General features: G+C 39.9%; 1 protein-coding gene across 11 annotated transcripts in view; it reads right to left on the minus strand.

The window, feature by feature from the left end:
- Nucleotides 1–1,089: 1,089 nt before the first annotated feature.
- The window catches only part of PXYLP1 (2-phosphoxylose phosphatase 1), an 86,171-nt gene continuing 74,059 nt past the window's right edge, over nt 1,090–13,201 (minus strand). For 10 of the 11 annotated variants that reach the window (XM_064386033.1, XM_064386041.1, XM_064386040.1 and 7 more), the window contains 3 exons: nt 12,611–12,737; nt 4,721–4,860; nt 1,090–3,417 (listed from right to left, as the gene is read on the minus strand). In XM_064386033.1, the coding sequence (XP_064242103.1) occupies nt 2,486–3,417; nt 4,721–4,860; nt 12,611–12,737 (1,199 nt within the window). In that variant the 3' untranslated portion in view covers nt 1,090–2,485. Of the gene's footprint in view, nt 3,418–4,720; nt 4,861–12,400; nt 12,543–12,610; nt 12,738–13,201 lie in introns of all 11 variants that reach the window. The other variant, XM_064386042.1, reaches the window with a different exon arrangement.

The raw sequence follows: 13,201 nt of genomic DNA on the forward strand, positions 1-13,201 counted from the left end.
TTCCTCTTTTCATTTGTTACCTTAATCCAAACATGAATCCACTTGAAATTACAAATTGAATCATAAATTAGGCCAAACTTCAAAATGTCATGATAATCGACTTCAGTAATGCAGTTTGCTTATCACTTTATGTCCACAGCCAGGTCCAAGAGTTGTGAGAGTGTCTCAGCCCTGCAGCTCTTTCCTTCAACTCCTGTGGTGGCACTGGAGATGGATCAAGTCTTTCATTGCTGCAGATCCTCTGCATACATGGCTTAGCAGAGATTAATGTATCTTAATGAACTGTGCATATAGAGAAGAATAATTAGCTTTTGCTCTTTTTAAAAGAATTATTTTTACATTTAAGATTTGATTCTGTTCACCCAGTGGCCCTCAAACACACAGGTGAGCAGATACTGAGCACCTGAAGCTGTAACTAAAATTTAGTTCCAGATTCCCTTAAATTCCCCAAACCAGGTTTCTTGCCACTGCCCTGACCACAGTGGAGGCTTTTTGGCTGAAACAGCTATCAGTGCTCCTTTTCACACCAGGACAAGAGAGATGGAGCTGCTGGAGAGTCCCCAGTGACAGCCAAGGTGATCAAGAGTCTGGAGCACCTGACATGAGCTGGGTCTGCTTAACCCAGAGAAGGCTCAAGGAAATCTCATCAACACCTGAAGAGAACTATAAGAGACAACTTCACAGTGTTTCCCAGTGACAGGAGAAGAGGTAGCGGGGGCACAAACAAGAAGGAGCCACCTCAACATAAAGGAGAAGTTATGGGATCTCTGCCTTTGCTACTTATATTGGGAAAAGGTTCCCTTCACATTAATTTCTACAGTCAGCTCAACTTTCAGATTCTCTCTTTGTGTTTGCCCTCCAGCACACAGGATCCAGTCTCTTAGGCAGAAAGGTTACTACTCCAATGTGGTACAAAAGCCCCAAATGTTCTATGAGGATTTCTAGTTCAGTGTTCATGAAATGTTTACTTGCTCCTGCCCAGACTGAGGCCCAGGACAGATTAAGTCAGAAATGCAACAAGCAGTTTAAAAATATCCACCTTGTTCCTGCAAACAGCTAAGGAAGTCACAATGAACATAACGCACAAAAAACACAAAGAGACCCCAGAATTTTATTTAAAGAAACATGTTCAAATGCAGCATTGAAAACTGAGAGAGTAGAATGCCAAGAGTCAGAGAACTTATGCTGAGTTATGTTTTCTTTGACAAACTAGCACCATTGAATCACAACTCACAGACTAATTTATTTCTAGAGGTTACAAAACCTCCATCATTATAAAATTTCTAGGAATTCTATTAAAAATTGGTTCAATTTACTACTCCTACAGAGATGAAAGCAGTCTGAAGTTTTCATATCTACTCATTGTTCAAATTACCCACAACAGACAGTTTATTCTTAAGCTTAAACATCCTGATCAAGGGAAAAAAATGTCTAAAAAGTGACCTCCACAAGTCTTTACAAACTAAACAAGTAAGAAAGATCTACTGTGTTATAAATATACATAGTACAATATACACAAGTCTGGTCTTACAAAATAAGAGCTTCCTAGTCCATAAAAATACTAACTGGACTACAAAGTTTTCTCAGTATTTAGTCCATTTGTCTCAAGCAGTCACCATCACAAATTCCTAAAATACTGAATTGTACCATAGCACAACAGCTTGTACGTGTTCACAATGGGAAAGAGCCCAACACTTCACCATAAAACTGATTTCTAAGCCTAATTTCCCACTCGGGTTTAGTGGTACTGTTAGTGTTTGCTATTTTAACATCACAAGGCCTTCACATGTTTCTAGACTGTGTTTGAACTATTCAAAGTGCTGAAAGTGCGATCGGAGAGTAGAGTTTTGTATCCCTTTTCCAGTACCCCCTTCTCTGGCACTGGCAACAACAGCCAAGGGTTCCTAGGTCTGTGAGGTGCAGAAGGCACACACTCATTTGTACATGCTCAGGGAAGTATTCACACACACACACATGCACTTTGCTTTATGGACCTGCCCCATAATATTAGGAGGCTTCCTCTGAGTAAAGAAATTCAAAAATTCCTTTAAAATGCCTTAATGCAGACACCTGGAATTCATAATGACCCTGACATGAACTGCTTAAAATGACTGTGAGATGGTGTTAGAAAAAAAAGGAGTTTTGGCTTTAAACTCAGGCTACCCAAGTATTGCTCTGGAACAGAGAAACACAAAGTCTATGCTCTCTCACTCTATCAAGCAAGGGACAGGTTACATTCACCACATGGTTTATCACAACATTTAACAGCATTTGTGAGCGTACACACACACATAACCCTTGGCATTTGTTCTACTGAAGGCCATCTGCAGCCTGAATGAAAATAAAACTATCTGAAGAATGTTTCAAGCATTACCCTTCTGTAGTTACACATGAAAATACAAGGAGTAAGAAAACTGAACTGTGCCTCTGCCAGAAAACAGATCACTGACATAAGTTAACACTGCCTCCTTTCCTCCTCCCTTCTCTACAGTGCTCTCCTGTGACATGCATCATAGTAGCTTGTACTGTTAAAAATTAAAAACATATCCCTCTTGACAAAGTTGACGAGTTTTTCTAGTGGGCACATTGGCTTGCTGGAACGTTTATAATGATCCTTGCAAAAGGAGGTCTGGAATGTGACATCAGCACCGTTGTACAGGATGCGGATAAAGTGTTCTTTGGGCCTCTTCCCATCCTGCCACAGCTCAAAAACTAATCTGGCAGCAAACCTGGGAAATCTGGCCTCTGTAATGCCCAAGGCACTAAGAACAGGTGACAAGGTGACATCATGTGCAGAGTAGAGGACAAACACTTCCTCCTTCTTGCCTTCTGCAATACGCTGCAGCCTATTGACAGTCTGGTTGAGGAGAGGATGAGTAGCCAACAGCGCGTACAAGAAGTAAAGTTTCTTTTCCTGTCTTTCTCTCTCATCCTCCAACTGGTGTCTCTTGATTACTTTGAAGTGTTCCATACCAATGCAGCCAGCTTTGGTACATGGAAATGAGACATTATGACAGAAATAGCACAAGAGAGAATCTATTGGGTTAGAAGCTCTCAGCTGCCTGGTGGGAATGCCCACAATCTTTGCCATATCCACGTATATTTTCTCCAAATTGTTGTTTTTCACCCGTAAGCTGTACTGCCTGCGCTGCTCCTCCTCTAGGTAGTGGTTTCTCATGGGACAGTCACAGCTTCCTGAGCAGAAAATGGTGCTCCACTGGTGCCTCATGTTAATTTTCTTCCAGTCAAAATCTGGCAGAAAGGTGTAGAGCAGGGCCAGTGCGCTCTGCAGGGTTCGGCTCTTCCCCGTGGTCTCCAGGTAGAGCTGCTTGGCTGTCCAGTCACTAGGGAGCAGTTTGTGTTTGTTGATGTAAATTTCTCTCAGCAGTTGTCCATTTCGCAAGTGTTGTACAACCCCTGATTTTGACAGAAATTACAACACGTGATTAGAATCTTTGCAGTTATGCAAAAAAAAAAATTACAGCTAGTAGCCTTACTGATAAACTTACAAAACTGAACTTCACTTATGATGACTGTAAAAAAAACTGTCTGAAACATGAGAGACTTGCTATTCTTCAGTATCTCTCAGATTCTAGAAACTAGCCTGAAATACAGAAAAGAAGTTTGTTCCATAAAGTTTTTTTATAATCTCAGTGGTTTAATATTAATTCTTTGGACTAAGACACAGACTGAATGGGTCTAACATGAATATAAAAGTGTTTTTGAATACTGCACCTCAGTCAGGTTTTCAGGCAGGCAGAGAATGCCGTGCCCCTGAAAATTTACGGCAGCCAATAAAACCACCAGCAGTCAGGACAGAAATACACAGAATGTAAATTAGTGTGTAAACTCACAAAACAATCATGAGGTATAGCAATTGCATCCATCTTCCTTCTCCATCTTCCTTCAGGGAGCATTTAAATTGCTTGATAATTTATGCCAAAGCTCTGCCTTTATCTAGCTGGAGAGTGTATCCTTCTCACGTGCCAAAACCTCTACCCCAGAATCCACATCTCTTGCACAGCAGCAAAGCAATAGGCCTGAAAACTTTATGCACTGGAACACCTCTGTATACCCTGCTGCAAGCCACAGGAGTCCCCAGATGCCAGCTCAGTGGCACAATCTGAGTGCCTGTGCAATTGCAGTGGTGTCCTGCCTTGCCTTCTCCTGATACCACTTTGCAAGACTTGACAATGGCCAAGGATTCCTTCCAAAGGGATCCCAGGACACACAAGGATTTGACAGGCACCAGATGTATAAGGCACTTCCACAGCACAAGCACCAGGTTTGGCTACTACATCAGCATCTCTCACAGGGGACACAGAGTCCCTTTGAATCACAACCCCATCAGTAAGAGAGCACCGGATCTTCCTCAGGAGGGACTGAGCAGTGCTGTTTGTCACAAGGGTAACAGAGGAGTTCTGAGGTGTGAAACAACATGAAAGAAAAGTGCTCTGACTTGCTAAAATGAATTTAAGAGATGCCATGATTGACCAGTGTGTAACAGGATTGTCAAGCTATAGGACAAAGCATGGTTTCTACAGCTGTTGCCACTTTTACAGTTGAGTTACATATCCCAGCATAGCTGAGGATATGACCAACATGATAAGCTTCCATACAAAAGCATTTTTGACAATATAAAGAGAATCAGAAGATGCTTTCTCAAGCAGACTGTGTTTAACAGAGCAGAGGATGAGATAGAGCTGCTAAGGGAACTCACCTGTCTGTGTAAGCTCTCCCATTTCACACAGGGAATGACTGGGGAAGTGAGGCAGGCTGCTCAGAGAACCATCCATTTGGGCTGCAGACCCTTTGGACATATGCTTAATGAAGGCTTCAAGCTGAGGATGAGAAGGTTTCCTAGAAAGATGAAAAACCAACATGTGAAAACTTCCAAAAGCAGCTCAAGAGAGTCAAGTATTCCAAGTATGTCAGCTCAGAAACTTCATGATGTGAAGTTATTTCCCACTGGGACAACATCTGCTCTTACTCAGGACTTTTGCAAGTAGGGAAAAGAAATCTAACTACTTACTATCCACCAAAGAACTACAGGAAAACAGATGTCTTGTCACGTTAAAATTATGATACCTTTCACTGAGTATTTTAGAGCCATTTTTGGGGGTTGCTTTAAATTCAGTCACTAATACTGTTATGAATTAAAATGAAAAAGAAAATATATTTTAAAAAATCCTTTAAAAACCCTCCAAACCTCTCTCATTTCTGAAGGACCAATGCTCTTTAACAGCATAGCCAAAGCCATTTACAATGTAAAGGGGTTCAAATAGAGTACTTTAAAGGAGATGACATTGAAGGAATTCTCAGATATTGTAATGTGCAACACTGACCACAATCTCTGCTTTTATTTCTACTTCCTTCAGCCTCAAATCAAATAGCACACGTAGTCTCAGTTATGTGGTACTGGAAAGCAGTACCCAGTGGCCTCATTAAAACGGGAATCATTGTTTGGGGTACTGCACTTTTATCCAGGCCAACACTACTGGCCACATACATAAGTAAGACACTCTGCCGTGGAAGCAATGAATGCAGCTGGAAGAGATATTCACTAAAATATCCAAGTTAACTCACTGAAACAGAGTTCAAGTCAGTGAAAGAATGCTTAAATCTCCCACACTGCAATGGAAATTTCAAATACACCTCAGATTCAGCTCGCTGTGGTATTGCTGCACAGAAAGCTACAGGTACAAAAATCCCAAAATGTAACCCAAAAGTAACCTGAACCTTTAAAAAAATCAATCTGTGATCACACTCCTACAGCCGAAATGCATTACACAGATGGGGACTTCCCTGTTAAATATCAGCAGTTATCAAAGGTTACACAGTCACCTCTCTAATTTTGTGCAGAACTACATCAGAAACTGCTTGGCAACCCAACTCTGCTCCAGATGGTTCTTGTCTTAATAGGATGTTCAACTTGAATACAGTTATTTTCATGTTGCTTAAAAAATATATATATAAAAAATAAATTTTGTCAGGGATCTCTTTCAGAACTCTGGGATTTGTGTTTACTGCTCATATTTACACTTGCTAGAGGATAAACTATGTTGATATAAAAATCTCAGGTCTCAAAAAGAAACCTGACTTGCAAGGCACACCAGAGGGAGCAGTAACACCACTAAAGCAGGAATAAGGTCTGGAATAGAAGTTTGCTGGGACAAAGACATCCATGCTTACTTAGAAGAGCCAACTGAGAAACTCTCACACATGAGAGGACCTCTTGCAGAGCTCTGCTCACACCCTGGCAGGAAAATATTACTATAATGCCATAACTGCCAGTAAGAAAAAATTGCAAAATGAGACAAAAAGGATAATGAGTTTAAAGATGAGCCTAATTTTTTCATTTTACTTCAAATTAAAGGAAAACGAACCAATTAATGTTATTCTAAATCCACAGATTCTTCTGTATATTGTAATTTTAACAGGGCAACTGAAGATTAGTATTTGCAAAGCAGAGAAAGGAACAAAGCCTGGTTTTTGTTTCTCAAGCAGTGGAGCTTCCTGTGGTACAATCATACATTAGAAGCTTACTCCAGCTCCTCATGAACATTTCCAACAGAACATTTTGTACATTGCACTATTTTCACAGCCCAGCAGTGAAATCTAAAAATGAAGAATTAAGTTGAGAAAATGAAATTACACCCATTAGCAAATGGCTTTTGAAGCTTATTACAGAGGTAGCAGCTGAACCACCAATTTTCTAAATTCTGAACTTTATAAAACTCTACACATGAATAAACTGACAATCAAAATTTTCCTTAAACTCTGTTCATTTAATTAATAAATTCAGCAAATACATGTGAAAGAAAACTAACAGAACTGCTTTATCCATTATGCTTCTTTTGCTGCTTTGCTTACAAAAGCCTGAAAGAATTCTAATGGAATCAGTGCTGATAAAACTGCCAGAAATCACTTGTGGGAAGAAAGAAAGGGAAGAAGAAAGAAAAGTATTTATCCGTACTTTGCAAAAGGATTTTTCTGAAAAATTGGTGGGCAAAATAAGTTAACTTTCAAGATAAAATTACAAAAGGGATGATAATTGATGATTTTATATTCAAGTGTATTGATACAGTATATTAATAATATTAGGCATGGAGATGCAAGTTACTTAACTTTGGATTACACTGGATTTAAAGTGAGCACAAGATAAGCCCATGCCTGGAGAAGTGCATTATGAAATATGACTGCTGGACATCTTTCTGAATAGGAATTCAAAGTTTACTTCTTGTGAAACAGCTATCCCTGTACAACTGGGCAAACACCTATTTTTCTTAGTAGCAAGGCTTGCAGGAGCACTCAGGCTGCCAGCTGACAAAGCATTCCCCCTCCCACCCCAAGACTTGGCTTTTATTTAGAATATGAATCCTCCTGTTGAATTGGCCAATTTACAGATGCTGCAGGAGATGGAGTATCCAGGCAACACGGCTGAGGCTGCTGGGGCTGCTGGAGCAGGAAGCAAAGGAAATTGCTCAGTTGTACAGTTGAAAAGACTGAATTATCCTTAAAATTTTATTTCCATAAGAGTAATCAGAAAATAAAAATTAACTAAAGAGATATCCTTAGGTAATTTTCCTGGCCTTACAATGGCAAGCTACCACATTTGCAAAAGGCAGAAGTATAAAAAATATTTCAAATTTTGTCAGAAAATGGAACAGCTTTTCATTTGAACCCACTAACAACAGCCACACTTTCCAATTTTAGATTGGTTCCCTTATTTAAAATCTGTTAATTTGCCTTTTAATGATTTTATTTGTGTACAACAGAATAAGTTTTATCTGTAACAAAACTGAGGATGCTTCTTTTCCCTCAAATAATTAATTCAGCTGATCTTTTTGTTATTTACAACCTAAGCACTGGGATAACAGATCCCAGATTGAATATTCTGGTTTTCATGCACTAGCATTAAAATGAACCACCATTTAAATCCTTAATCAACACTTAAATATCATATTTGCAAAGGTCTTAAAATGCTTTAATATTACCTTTTATTGCTATACTGTGACCAGTGTACATGGGAAGAAATATTGCACAACTATTTGAACTCTATTATGTATTTCTGCCCAGAACAGAGGAGGCATCCTTCAATAAAATTTCCTTTTTCCTTGAGGAGTTAATACAAAAATGCATGGCAAAAGCTGAGAGGAGCAGGCTTCTCACAAGAAGTTGCAGAGCCCTCAGTGCATCATTCAGTGAGTAAACATGACCCCACCAGGCTTCAGACACACAAACATGACTCTTCTGTAAGCATACAATACAAGATTCTGCCTGCAAGCTATCCCAAGAGCAAGTCCCTTTCTCTTTATCAAAAATGCAAAAAATCATTTTAGAACTTCAAGCAAAAATAATGTGTGTTTTCTGTGAAGTTCAAGTAGGCAAAAAAAAGTGTGAGATCAAAGGACTACTACAGTGTGTGCTTTTTAGAAAACAAATGAATGGAAAAAGCCACTAAACCCAACAATACATCAGTGTAGTCAACAGAAGAGATCCTAAGGCAGTAGTAGTACTGCTGGGGATTATTTATTCAAAAAGGTCTCACAGCTTGTACATTTTTATAACAAACTCCTCAGTGCTCCCCTAGCAGGGGGTATGAGAGGATCTGTGAGGTCCCTTCCAGCCCAAACCATTCCATGGCTCTGTAATTCCATCTCCTCCACTGCTGTCTGACTCTTTAAAGTCAGCAGAGGCCTCAGGAGCCCTTTCTTCACTGACCCTGGTCCGGATCCTACTCTGACCTCACTCCAAGTCAGATCCACACCCCCTTCAGCTCACAGTATGATACTTGTCTCATCTCCCACCTCCCAGCTCATTTTTGTGGCAGTTTCAAAACATGTGCATATGGAACCTAAAATTTCAGTATTTGTTACTAAGCTTCTTATGATTACCATCAACACCTCTCAAAATGTCTTCAAGTATATGCTAATTAACCCAGCTTACTATCAAATAATAGCAGTCTTCTGAAACCATTTTAGCATCTTCCAAAAAGCGTTTCTTCTCTCTCACATACAAACTCAGTGAATAAACACTGCATATTTTTTACTTCTGACACTATAAATGTGAGCTACATAAGGAAAAAATGTGTGGGATTAATTTCTTTCCCCTGTAAGCAAATACTACAATGAACAGATTTTCAAAACATCATTCCAGTAGTTTTCTTGAGGAAAAAAGTATGCATTATTTGGTTCCCTTTGGAAATTTGCATCCAGAACAATAAAAATTACAACAATAATATTAATTGAAGTTTTAGATGGAAGAAATCTCCAAAGCATTTAATCCATTTGCTTATATTCATTCCACACTTATATGTCACAATCCATAATTGACGAAAACCAAGCGTGACCTCAAGGCTATTTTGCATATCCATTAGAAGTCCACGGAGCTGTGGCATTATCTGCTTAATTAATGAATTCCATCAGCTGAATGCCAAGTCAAATAAAGAGCAGCCTGCATATGAGCAGCTTGCTTATCTGATGCTGTAAGTCCAGAAAGCTTAAACAAGCCAGACTTTCCATCAGACATCTCAGCTCAACTGTACAGCAGCAAGAAACCCTCAGTTCAAAGGCAGTTATTACAGACCCTGTCACACTCCCCATATAAACACATTGACAATCAAGCTCCAAATTTACATCACAAAGGAATATAAGCCTGAGAGCCAAACACAGCAAATAACTTCCTGATGCTGAAGTAATGAATGTTCCACTCAAAACAATGGCTTAATTCTAGCTTTATTCACTAAGGTCGGCTTTAACACATCTGGACAGAATGGTGCAGAGCCAACTCCTTTAATCTTTCTGCTGCCCTAAATTAGGAGAGATGCTCTTTTACATAAATTTTGTTCTTGAGGAGACAAGGTCTTTCAGTGGCTGTGAGTGGCAGGGATGTGTCATTTACACAGTGATGCTCTAATGCCCACAAATCAGTGAGAGCCATGGATGTTCCCCTCTGGCCTCCCCAGAGCCAGGCTGTGCCCTCTCAACTGCTCCACTTGGTCATTCTGTGTCAAAACCACGCTGCTTCTTTTCCTTTTATGGATAGTTTTTCTGACTCCAGGGCCTTCATGTTGTATTCCTTGCCTGAAACTCAATTGGAAACAGCTATAAAAGCTTTTCTGACAAATACAAAACTGAGGTCTCATGTGGCACACTAATATTGAGAAACACAGCTACTCATCTAACACTGTCACTTGCTGTTAACATCTTTTCAATAAAGCTTTCTCACATACATTCTAACACGACAGATATTAAGAAAGATCAGAAGATCAGAGCCTTAGGAACTCCAATAGAAATCTGGATCATATTTCTCTACTTAGTATTTCATGCTGAAAATAATCTCACCCCTTACAGGCAGGTCATTAAAAATGTTATCATAGCTATTAGCAAACAATTCATTTTCCATCTTCTTAGAAAAATTAATTTTTTATTAAAACAACTCCCACTCTACTCTATGGCAAAGATAACTGAAGTTTGGTCTCTTCTCTGCAGTTTCAGGAATGCACATCTCATTTCAGGAAGCTACTCAGTTTGCAGTGGGCATAGAGTGCTTCTGGGGTTAGGGACCTCTCAAGGAAATCCAGCTTGTCCTGAAGGATGTTGGACCAGGTCCCTGGATGACACCTCTTGACAAAACAGGCATTTTGGTGGAAGCTGAAGTGTGAACACAGAAAAGGAGCAACCAATGTCTGCCCTCTTGGGCTACCAGTGCACACAGTGCCCTCTTCTTCATCCACCAGAACCCCCAAGTCCTCTGCAGGGTTATTCTCAGTGATTCCTGTCAGTCTGTACCCATGTCTGGGATTGCCCTGAGCCAGGTGAATCTCTTGAACTTCTTGACCCTCTTGAGTTTCTCATGGATCCGCTTCTCAAGCTGGACACAAATTTCTTGTCACTGCAAACTTGCTGAGCGCGCACTCCATTCCACTGTCCATGTCAGGAATGAAGGGATTGAAGAGCACTGATCCCAGAGCCCTGAGGGACACCACTCACCACAGGCATCCATGGACACAGAGCTACTGATCACCTCTGCATCCATCCAGCCAATTCCTCATCCACTGAGCAGTCTACCCTTCCAACCCACATCCCTCCAGCTGGAGTTAAGGATGCCATGAGGGACCACCCTGGAAGCCTTACAGGACTCCAGGCAGATGACACTGGTCAGTCTTCCCTTGACCACCATCCCAGTCACTCCATCACAGAAGGCACCAGACTGGTCAGGCACATCTGCCCTGAGTAAAACTGTGCTGGCTGTCCTGGATCATCTCTTTGTCTTGCACTTGCCTAAAAATTCCTTCCATGAAGATCTGCTCCATTATCTTCGCAGGCACCAAGGTGAAATGTACCTTCAGTGTGGCATTAACACCTCCAGCACAACAGAGTGAGTCAAGAAATAATGTTCTTGCTTTTCTGGTGTGGAATTAAAGACAGAGAAGATTCCATGCCATTCTGGAGAAAGGTATTTATGGTCCATCTACACTGCTCTGTGTACCTACTGTGGCTCTTTTTCTGAGTAATGTATGCAGGAACAAAACAGACAGTCCTCAGCCATTGAAATCTCCACACCTGACACTGCTGAGGGGACAGCTGCATGAAGGGGTAGATTTGCCCAGAAGTTTTGCTAACATATCTTGGTATTTTTCTTTTAATTTTAAGTATTCAGTAGGTTTAGGTACGTCCTCTGCTGAAAAATCATCATCATCATCATCCTACTTAAAAGTATTTACATGTAATTAAACAAGCCATGGCAAAGGTTGGGAAATTACATCATCACTGGGCTTTTCTACTGCTGTACACCATAATTCATCTGCATCAGTGAGTAGAATCTAAACAAAAAAAGGAAGGTTCGGCCACAAAGAGCAATTCAGATAATATCTGCAGCTCTAAGTGATTCAGGTGTGAAAACAGTTTTCAGCAACCTACAAAGACATGATGTTAGACAAAAGCACTATACTGAAACAGAAAGGAAAATGCTGTTTTAGTGGCAGTTAGATACACATAACAAACTTGTGACAGATCTAAACAGAGAGAGGTAACTACAGGAAAGGGGTAGTTCTCAAGTAGAAAACAGCAGCACTTTCTGTTAACTTGTATTTTAATAGTTAAATGTACAACTTCCATTTTTTCCTGAATTTTGACATGAATCATTAAGGGGAAATTCTGACAGCCTATATTTCTGAAGAGCAGAAGAAAAAATAAATACAAATATGGATAAATAAATACAAATATATTATGGTAGTGCTGAACTGCCTGAGAGCTTTTTGTATTCAGATGAAGGGAAGAGATCATCTCAAATGATGCGCTTACATTTTCAAAATGTAGAAACTTATCTAAGAGAACGGCAACTTAAATATCCAACTAAACAGCTTTTGTTTTTTAAAGAAATAGGAAGAACTTACTCTGGTCTGTACTGGTAACATGCAATACCATTTTTTCCACAGAAAATACTGTGCACCACTGATCCAGGGGTTGGTTTTTTAAACCATGGCAATGCACAATGGTCAGAAGTCACAAAGTACTTCAGGCTGCACAAATTGTTTCCTGAAGAGGAAAAAAATTATTCTCAAGCAAAAAAAGAGCTTAGTAAAGACAAACTTCAAGAATTTTACCTGCTGGGCACCAACATGCAGTCGATGTCAGGTCTCTTTGTCTTGGGAATGGCATACAGAGGGTACCTATCGCCGTGTCGAATCAGCACTTGAACTGACACCAGCTTAAAATAATGAGGGGCATGACCTAAAGTGAAGAAAGGGAAAACAAGAAACAAAAAATTTACCTATATCCATTTATTTAATTATTTTTTTTAAATGTAGCTTTGAAAGCTTTGGTATTGCAATTAAAGAAAACACCCCTAGGAAATTATAATTTACCAACCCAAGAAATATTTCTCCTCAGATTGTAAGACAAGTTATACAAGACTGAGGTTCTTAGCATATCTCCACAGTACATCTGAAGTCCATCAACCACACAAGACACTACTCAACTACTCAACACTGAACTCTGTCAACACAATAAGGTTATTCCACTTGCATAATGCCTCTCTTCAGGTCCCCATCATAATGATGGATTTTGCAGCATGTCTAATCTGGATCTTTCTGACATACTAGTTTGTGATTTATTTGATAACCATTAGTAGGATATGCTAATGAAGGACTTCATTCAAACTTGCTGCAGCTGCTGTGGAGTAAAGAATGCAAATA

Source organism: Passer domesticus, chromosome 11, assembly GCF_036417665.1.
Source record: "Passer domesticus isolate bPasDom1 chromosome 11, bPasDom1.hap1, whole genome shotgun sequence".
Classification (NCBI taxonomy): domain Eukaryota; kingdom Metazoa; phylum Chordata; class Aves; order Passeriformes; family Passeridae; genus Passer; species Passer domesticus.